This window comes from Colossoma macropomum, unplaced genomic scaffold, assembly GCF_904425465.1.
Source record: "Colossoma macropomum unplaced genomic scaffold, Colossoma_macropomum, whole genome shotgun sequence".
Taxonomy (NCBI): Eukaryota; Metazoa; Chordata; class Actinopteri; order Characiformes; family Serrasalmidae; genus Colossoma; species Colossoma macropomum.
The window spans coordinates 5839-15675 of record NW_023496033.1 but is presented as its reverse complement, the minus strand read 5'-3'; the positions used below and the strand labels follow the sequence as shown (position 1 = coordinate 15675).

The following is a 9837-nucleotide window of genomic DNA, read 5'->3' as shown; positions in this document are numbered from 1 at the left end:
AGAGGCGGACGTTTTATTTACCTTCTTGCTTACACAGGAAGTATCTGTGTATGTGTCTTAAAAAAGGATTAACTGTTAGCGTGTTGGGTTATATGTCTTCCGCAGATTACTCTGTTGCCAGGCAGAAAGTTAGTGCTGTTAGATTAAAGCTAATTACTTGATTAATATAAAAATATAGCTAAGCTTATAATCAGGATATAAGATTTGTTCACATGAGCTGAACAAGGCTATTCAGCGAACACAATATCATCTATTTCCCTGTTGACTGAGAGGAATCATCATATGAGGACAGTTTGCTGTCCTCAGGCTTCATTAGACTCCACGGTTTTATCGCTTTGATTTTCCTCTCGTCAATGTTTGTGTCTGGAGGTCTTTTGAAAGGTGGCAGGTGGATGGGCAGTAACTCGCCTCCAGTGAAAACACCTGACTGAACACAGTACAGTATCTGGCATCCATCGCTTATGGCTGCAAGATGTTGACTGAACTGTGGTGGGCAGCGAGACTGGCTTCCTGCAAGCAAGTTGGTAGACTGGCAGCTAAAGAAACCTCCAAACGGTACAGAGAATTTGGTTGCTGTTTTGTAGTCGCTGCTCAGACAGATCATAATTCCATTTGACAAAAATTTCTGAGGAAAGAAATTTGGAGGACAAGATCTGGATTTGGTTAATGGGTTTTGTAAAGAAGGGCCATACAGACCTCCAAAGAGATATCCAGAGAACTCTTGAGCCATTTCATTAGTGGAGCACCAGTAGGTGTCAATGCGAACAGACATATTTTCACAGATGTCTTTACAGCACTCAGACACCAACCAGCACGAATGACAATGCCTATGACACTCATTGTATTCCTGTGTTTCTGAGCGCAATAGGGTAGCAGTGTATGGTTGCTGACAGGAATATGAGCCAGTGGCTGGGTTTTTCTCAGCGAGCTCCTGGCAGATTGCATCTCCGTCTGAAGTCAGGGGAGTGCACTGCTGGTAAACTCCACCAAAGTTAAGGTTGCTGCTGGGACCCTCACAGGAATTATCATCTACATTAGCTTGGAAATTAAAATTTTTGGAGTCTGGGTTCACACATCCAGGGCGAGTGTTAATTGTGTAGTAGCGTTCTATGGCCTGACTCACAAACAGAGCTAGTTTATTCACTGTTGGAAGTGGGAGGTCTGGAAACAATGATGGATTGAGAAAATAGTGGAGTGGTAGTCCACTACGGTCAATAGCTACCAGATTGTTGTGTGTGCTCTCTTGCCATTTCTGTAGAGTTATACCAGGATAAAATAAAGCCCCACCATGACTCAGTGTTATGGAGTATGTAATGTTACCCTGGTAGCTCCGAGTTTCAGATGTTTCCTGGTCTATAAATCCAGTTATATTCAATCTTTCAATTTTAAATTCAACTATTTTTTTAAAAAAGTTAGCACCAGCTGATGCTGAAACAGAAGACTGAGAAGACTGCATATCAGAAACATAAGAGGATTTTAAGTAGTCCTCCTCCACCAAAGTAGCACCAGCATCAACACTTGTGATGACGTGTGTGCCATAATCAAGTATCATCTTCTCTGACAGATACTCTGCCTGACGGGTTCGGTTGTTCTTGATGGCATCTGCGATTTCCTCTACCTGACGGGCAAAGCGGGTGTCCAGAGTGAAATCAGGAAACACCTTAACAGTGTACAGATGATTACGCACCTGAGAAAAAACAGGACCAGAATCTGCTATGAGAAAGCAAAACTTTTTTCATTCAGAAATCTAAATATTTAGAACTGCCACAGATGCGGTTTCAGAGTAGTTACTTTCATGTATTCAGGCTTCAGAATTGGCCAAACCTTCCACCTCCTTGTTTTGACAAACAAAGTTAAATCCAAGAAGTGAGCATTGCCAATCCAAAAAAAAAAAAGATCAGTTTTTCCTTTGCATTTGAAGTTTCTTTTTGAATTATGTGAACATTCTATTGCAATTTATCAAAGTAAATATAATCAGGTAGTGTATTTATGTTAAAAATCCCACTCAATCACAGATTTCTTTGGGAGTCTCAGTTTTGTAGTAATTACATTGTTTTGTAGTAAATTACATTTTTTACATTACAATTTTTTGTCTCTCGAAAAATGTTCCTATAAGAATGTAATAAATTTAATATAAGAATCCTCCAAGATTTAGCCACACAGCATATACATCCTTACTATCCTAAGTAAAGCATGTACCTCCAAAATGATTAGAAGGCAAAAACATTCTAATTTTTTGTGCAATGTAAAGAGATTTTATTCCAACTATTTTTCTACTGGTCCATTAATCATGAATTTTTAACATTAAGGCTAACTGCTGAGCTTGACTGATGTAGAAAAATAAAATATTGCAAAAACATTTTGTTGGAATATAATGAATCTCAACTAAATATTCAGTGGATAGATAATCATCAAACTTAGCAATAAAACCAGGATGTTTGTAAGTATTTAAGCAGTAAAGCGTTAAAACTATAATTAAAAATAACTAATAATAAATAAATTATAATTTTAAAAATGGCCCACTGACTCAAATTCAAAGAAATCCTATGAAACTCTAGAACCTGAATCGTTGGCCAGAGGGGAGCAGCTCAGAGGATCAGTGAATAAATTAATACAAGTATCTTACGAGTCTCTTGAATTTTATTTGCACTGGTATTGGTAGTTTTTCCATTGTCCTGACATTTTACTTCCTTGTTTATGTGAATGTTTGCACAATTCAAAATAGTATGCAAAATTACAATATATTGTGCTAATTCTAAAATATAATTCCTAAAATATACTGTGTTAATGTGTCTTTGGAATTATGTTACTGGGTCTTACCTGTACACGTGATGTGACAGAACTCTCTTTCACTTGGTGGGTTTTCATGCGTTTGTTCTCAGCGGAGAACTTGCCGTTGAGCACAGAGCGTATGGACCCGTCTGCATTAATGGAGCTTGAAGTGGTGCTTTTCTGTTCCAGCCATGAACTGATGATCTCCGAGTTCATCTCCACTCTGCTCACTTTCTGTGGGATGATGAAGACCTCGTCTGGGATGATGTACACGCCGTCCTCGGTGGTCTGGCACAGGGAATAGCTGATGTTCATCACTCGCCCCATATCAAGGTTACGCAGGTTGTCCCAGCCACCCCCAGGGAGGACCTCCAATGCTGGTGAAGTAAGTTTTTTGCGGCACTCACGAAGTCCATTGTCAGGATGACTGAGTGGACAATGGAGATCACAGGTACTGATGAATGCAAGGAAACCCAGGAGAGAGAGGCTTATTGAGCCCATGACTGCCAGGAAGGAAATCAAGAATGTGTTGGGACTATGCTCTCTTTCTCATGTTATGGGAGGCTGTCAGTGATCTCAGTCTGATAAGTTTCCACCCACTTCAATTTCAGTTTCACAGTAAAAGCTGGTAAGAGCTTGAAACCACATCCTCTTCCTCTTACAGATGACCATGCATCTAAGAAAAAAGGAAAGGCTAGAAAACTATAATCAGTTCCAAATTTCTTCTATTTTTGTTTACAATACAAGAAATCATCTCAAAAAATGGAAACCCGAATCTTTTGATATGTTTATGAAATATTAATGATGTAAATAGTTACATAAGAAGCAGCAATGTAATTACTGTCAAAATATCAGTACAATTTCATAATTTTACAGTAATAACAATTAACAGCCAAGGAAAAATGCCACAGAATCTTGAGTTTGTTCATTGTTTTTTTAATGAAACCTACAGATTACTTGCTTGTTATGAAACATCAGGACATAATTTGTTTATTAATTAATAATTGTTTATTAATTAGTGCTAAGCACTTTCATTTTTAAAAATGTTTGCAAATAGTCATTATTTCATTCTAGATCAATCTATATATAAAATAGCAATAACTTTTCAAACATTTTATGCCCTACTTGGACACAAACAATTGCTTAGCCTGATTTTGGTAAAACTATAAAATGACTGGCAGCTTGGGAGCTCTTCACAGGGAGCTTTGTGGCTGCACATACTGCTTTACTCAGTCAGTGAGCTGATCAGCTCACCACCCAATCAGCTTTGTGTTGGCTGGGAATGCTGAGCTTGGAGTTGGGACAGGCAGGGCTGAAGTTGGGAGTCAGGGCTCCCTGGCAATGTGGCCTTCATCCCCTTCTGGTAAAGCCGCCAGCTCAGGAAGACGGCAGTGCTGGTAGAAGGTTCCCCAAGGGCCATTGGCAACGCAGATGAGCAACACCAGGGGTGGCGACGTGAAAGCAAAACTGACTGGTGGGTCAAGGGCCGGAAGTTTCAGCCAGTAGAGAGAGTCAAGGTGCTTACTCCACACCGCCGGGATGGCCGCTCTTCCAAGCGGGACCACACTGCTGGGTATCTGGTGGATCAGGAAGGGCAACCTAGTGCCCAAGGCCCTCCAGAGCTATGCCACCCAGGACCCAACTTGCGCTCCCCAGCTGCACAGAGAACCCCGCTAAGCTCTGTGGCAGTGCCAGAGTGCTGTTGAAGCCCTTCAGCAAATTCAAAATCTCCTTGACATCCCTCAGTGACCCAGGAGGACCACATCACCCCGATGGCCACACCTGACAGCCCAGAGTCTAGGGGGCCCTGGGTACCTCCCAGGCCAGGTGCCCTCAAATAATCTGTTGGGACTGGAACTAATTAACAGCAGGGTTGCTGCTCTCGAACAAAGTTGGGGGCCAATGTGGCACCAGAGCCCGCCTGTATTTATGTTTGTTTTAGTTTATTTAGTTTTACTTACTTTGGCAGTATCAAGTACTTCCGTTTGGAGTTCATGGGGATGTGCAATAGTCTAGACCCTAATGGACACTGGCCTTCATTCATCAGTGTGCATAAAAGGAGTGTAGATTTGACCACAATTAATGACAGACAAACTACTCTACATATGATTCATGAAACTTTCGTATGACTTGAAAACACATGGAGATGAAATTTAAATGCTTACGGCTGTGTATGAGATGCTTCTGCATTATACATATGTTTTGTATTGTTATGGGGGGGGGGTGTCAGTAGTATAAAAAACAAAATGCAGTGTAAAGTCTCTTGAAGGGGAACATGGAATATTTGCTGCATTTGTTTATACCAATGTGCATGTAAAATAAGAGCATCCACTTTTATATCGGATTGACATGTGGACAAATTATTAGTATTATTTTTCAGGTTGTTAAACTATTGTGCTCAAATTTACACACTGCACACATGAGTTTGATTCTACAGATACACCAAAGGTGAAACTGATGAATAACAAAAGTGTCTGTGAAATTTGCAAGCATTCTTTTTATGGTCAGATTTGATCGCATGCATGTTTGATGAATAAGGGCCATTGCACTGTGTCCCCATCAACAGTATGCTGCTAAAGATAATGCAGCTCAAGTGGACCTTACTTCTGTAATATTGCTCTTCGTGTGCTTGTATTCAAAGAAAACAGAGTCACTGTCAAGTTGATGTTTTATTTTATCCCTGCACACTCTTCTCATGCACACATTGTCTGTCAACAGTTGGTACTTGACATGAATAGATTTCATTTTATGCCTTGAAACTCTTACTTTTTTTAAAACTTTTTTTTTTTTGCAACTTTTACTTTTTTCTTTGGTGTTTTTCAACAAAGTATTAATCAAAGTATATGCTTAGCCTTCTGGAAATGCTATTTTCCCAACTCAAGTGGTCAAAACAGATGCTATATAAGCTATTATCACCATAAATGACTGCACATGTTACATTCTAGTTATTAATACCACATAGTTTACATACATTTAAAAAATATATCAATCTTGATCACTCAACCTTGTTAACAATAATTTTGTTAACAAGGTCGAATGATCAAGCTTTACCCATGCAGCCAAATCTTTTTTTGTGTGTGTAAGTGTAAATAGAATGAGAATACTTACTGATCTCATGGTCATTTTGCAAGGTGTTGCAAAAAATGTGGGACATTAAATTGTTGTTATTTTTGGTTAATTAATATTATAATTAATTTTTGGTTAATTAATATTTTCATAAAAATAATTATTTGGAAGATATTAATGAATATATTTCATAGAGAAGTTCATTGTCACTGAAATGGAGCAGCCCAAAATCACCATATTAAAAGTGGATACAGATATTTTGTGTTGCTGTGATCATTTAAATGCTAATGTTAATAAGTATTTTGAGTTCAAGTACATATACCTTAACTTTTTTAAAAAATAACAACAACAATAACAATAACAGTCATCTTATTGCTTTTAAAATGGTAATGGGATATAAACTGAATTTTATTCATGGAAGGTGCCAGGAAATTGTGTTGACCTCTGAGTATCACTGCTTATATGCTGCAGGTAGCATCAATGCCAGCTAGTATCAATTTCCATGTACTTTCTTTCTTCCTCATTCTAGACTCCTGAGTGGTTGAACCTGCTGTGCTTTCATTTCTTTGAGTTCTAATTACTTTGTATGATGTAAACTACAGAGGGTATAGGTGACCAGGTTTACACCGTTTTTCCTTGAAAGAGATCATATTCCATGTTCATCATACAAACGTTTACAATCACAGAATATTCTAATTAAATAGTGCACAGAAAATAGCAGTGAAAGTTGATTTTGATTACTTTAGCTTATAAATCATTTTACTGGCATTAAATGTTATAAAGGAAAAAACACTCACAGTAAAAGAGACTTTAGAGAGACTGAGTTGGGTTCTCAGTCTGACTCTCTGACTCTTGCTCTGCTGCGCACTCCACTCTAGTCTCACGTTGAATCTCCTTGTGGCCTCTGCCTCTGCTGAGCCCAGAAATCATCCTCCTTTTTTGCCCCTAACACTGCTACACAAGAGTGCTAGGGAAAAATTATTCAATCAAATGAAAGATTAAAAGTCATGCAGTTGAGTTAATGAAAAATCTTCCTTTATTCTAGTATTGCAAGAGTTCTGTCTTAGGATGAGAAGTCTCAAACATTCACTGTCTGACAATAGATTTTATAGGCACTTCAGAACAGACAGTAGAGTAAAACTTTACCAAATATGGATTTTGTAACGTGATATACATGTATTCTTCAGTGGCAAACAGAAGTTCTAGACAGAAGCTCTATTTCTAGAAGAAGGTGATGACTATACCACCATCAACCACAGAGGCTGACGTCTTATTTCCCTTCTTGCTTACACAGGAAATATCTGTGCCCTGTATGTATCTGAAAAAAGGATTAACTGTTAGCATGTTGGGTTATATGTCTTCTGCAGATTACTCTGTTACCAGGCAGAAAGTATGATCAATATAAAAATATAGCTGGGCTTATAATTAGGATATAAGATTTTTTTGACAAGAGCTAACAAGGATAGAAAACCAAAGGCAACGCCAATCATTTTCAATGTTGACAAAAGCCATTGTCAAATACTTAGAATATTTTGCTGATACCTTCAGGCTTTACTGCCTTCCACATTTTTGTGGAAACAACATGGCTCACAATGTGTGTTGCACACATATTCATATGATCTTTCCTGCATTTCAGAGCACAATAGGGCAGCAGTATTTGGTTCCTGGATAATGTTGTTCAAAAGCCTGGTCCTGGAGTACCCCATTGCCCTGCTTACTTTAGTATTTCCCCTGTTCCCTGTCTCCCTATGTCACCTGATCCAACTAATCATATCCAACTAATCAACTAATTCAAAATACTGGAGAGAATTGTCTCACCCAGCCTCCTTCTCCCCAGACTCAAAGCTCACGCAGGTTGCCAGGTTTACGACACTGAACCTACTCCATCGAGCGCAACGTTAAACTTTAACAATAGCAAGTGACGAGTCATACACTGTAAGTTGATCAATAAATGCATCGTTTGCAATGTTTTATTGTTCGCAAAATATAAATTATACATTTTATCTTCACATCTGCCTGTTTTTTCCTCAGTAATGCCGGCTTTACCCCAAACGACTTTTTTAAGCAATTTCACTGTCATAGACAGTGATCGTTTAGTGTAAGGTGGTCAGAATGGCTGTCTTGGGTCAGCCATTTTCAATGCTGAATCACTGCATGTTTTGTTGATGTGTAAATCTTTATGTTAAATAAAAAAGAATATCTAGTTTTAAAGTGAACTGGGTTGAACCTCAGATCTTTACATGCCCAGCAAACATATCTTCTCATTTGTACCACTCCATAGCGGAGTAGGAAAAGGGTTTCCCTGCTTGTAAATTTCCACCAGGTGCATAATGGGAAATAATCTAAAAAATCTAGTTGCAGTCTGGTGATGCTGCAAGTCTTTGCAAAATCATAGTCTGTGACTAAAAATTGTAACATTGACTTTAGATGTAAGACGGTGTGAGACTTTAGTCTTTGAAAAGTCTTTTAAAGGTCCTTTCAAAGTCTTCCATTGTGTGCTTAGCATAAGGAACAGAAGCCACACCGGACTGAGCAGCAGCCAGTCCCAGCCGTGGAATGGCAGAACAGCACTGAAGCACGCCGCTGATTGGCTGCTGGTTTTCCCACTAATGTGCATACAAAGCCTTTCTGACAGTGAAGAGCACTTCAGGCTTCAAATGCAGACTTGATTGAGAATGAATCCCTGCAGGCACAGGACATCAATTTGCCATCAGACAGATGTTGGACTCCAATGTTGGACAGACGTTGAATTTTACTTGAAAATGAAAATCGGACTGGCGCCAAAACCCAACGTTGGCTTGACATCAACCCTCCGACGTTGGACTGACGTTGAATTTTAGTTGAAAATGAAAATCGGACTGACGTCAAAACCCAACGTTGGCTTGCCGTCAACCCTCCGACGTTGGACTCACATTGAATTTTAGTTGAAAATGAAAATCGGGCTGACGCCAAAACCCAACGTTGACTTGACGTCAACTCACGACGTTGAACAGACGTTGAATTTTGGTTGAAAATGAAAATCGGGCTGACGCCAAAACCCAACGTTGGCCTGACGTCAACTCACGACGTTGGACAGATATCGAATTTTAGTTGAAAATGAAAATCGAGCTGATGTCAAAACCCAACGTTGGCTTGACGACAACCCTCCAACGTTGGACAGACGTTGAATTTTGGTTGCAAATGAAAATCGGACTGACGCCAAAACCCAACGTTGGCCTGACGTCAACTCACGACGTTGGACTGACGTTGAATTTTGGTTGAAAATGAAAATCGAGCTGATGTCAAAACCCAACGTTGGCCTGACGTCAACTCACGACGTTGGACAGACATCGAATTTTAGTTGAAAATGAAAATCAAGCTGATGTCAAAACCCAACGTTGGCTTGACGTCAACCCTCCAACGTTGGACAGACTTCGAATTTTGGTCGAAAATGAAAATCGGGCTGACGCCAAAACCCAACGTTGGCTTGACGTCAACTCACGACGTTGAACAGAGGTTGAATTTTGGTTGCAAATGAAAATCGGGCTGACGCCAAAACCCAACGTTGGCTTGCCGTCAACTCACGACGTTGGACAGACGTTGAATTTTGGTTGCAAATGAAAATCGAGCTGATGTCAAAACCCAACGTTGGCTTGACGTCAATCCTCCAACGTTGGACAGACGTTGAATTTTGGTTGCAAATGAAAATCGGGCTGATGCCAAAACCCATCGTTGGCTTGACGTCAACCCTCCAACGTTGGACAGACGTCGAATTTTGGTCGAAAATGAAAATCGGACTGGCGCCAAAACCCAACGTTGGCTTGACGTCAACCCTCCAACGTTGGACTGACGTTGAATTTTACTTGAAAATGAAAATCGGGCTGACGCCAAAACCCAACGTTGGCTTGACGTCAACTCACGACGTTGAACAGAGGTTGAATTTTGGTTGCAAATGAAAATCGGGCTGACGCCAAAACCCAACGTTGGCTTGCCGTCAACCCTCCGACGTTGGACAGACAT

The 9837-nt window shown here is 39.8% G+C and overlaps 1 protein-coding gene across 1 annotated transcript; it reads right to left on the bottom strand.

The window, feature by feature from the left end:
• Window positions 1-250: 250 nt before the first annotated feature.
• On the bottom strand, window positions 251-3273 carry LOC118804090 (macrophage-expressed gene 1 protein-like). Its single transcript, XM_036564716.1, has 2 exons — window positions 2821-3273; window positions 251-1687 (listed from the first exon to the last, which is right to left on the bottom strand). The coding sequence occupies exons 1-2, from the start codon at window positions 3271-3273 to the stop codon at window positions 251-253; spliced, it is 1890 nt and encodes a 629-aa protein (XP_036420609.1).
• Window positions 3274-9837: the final 6564 nt, after the last annotated feature.

Coding starts and splice junctions, on each gene's coding strand:
- LOC118804090 (XM_036564716.1), bottom strand. CDS start 3,273: ATGGGCTCAATAAGCCTCTCTCTCCTGGGTTTCCTTGCATTCATCAGT. Junction 1,688..2,820: donor CTGTCACATCACGTGTACAG/GTAAGACCCAGT, acceptor GTTTTTTCTCAG/GTGCGTAATCATCTGTACAC.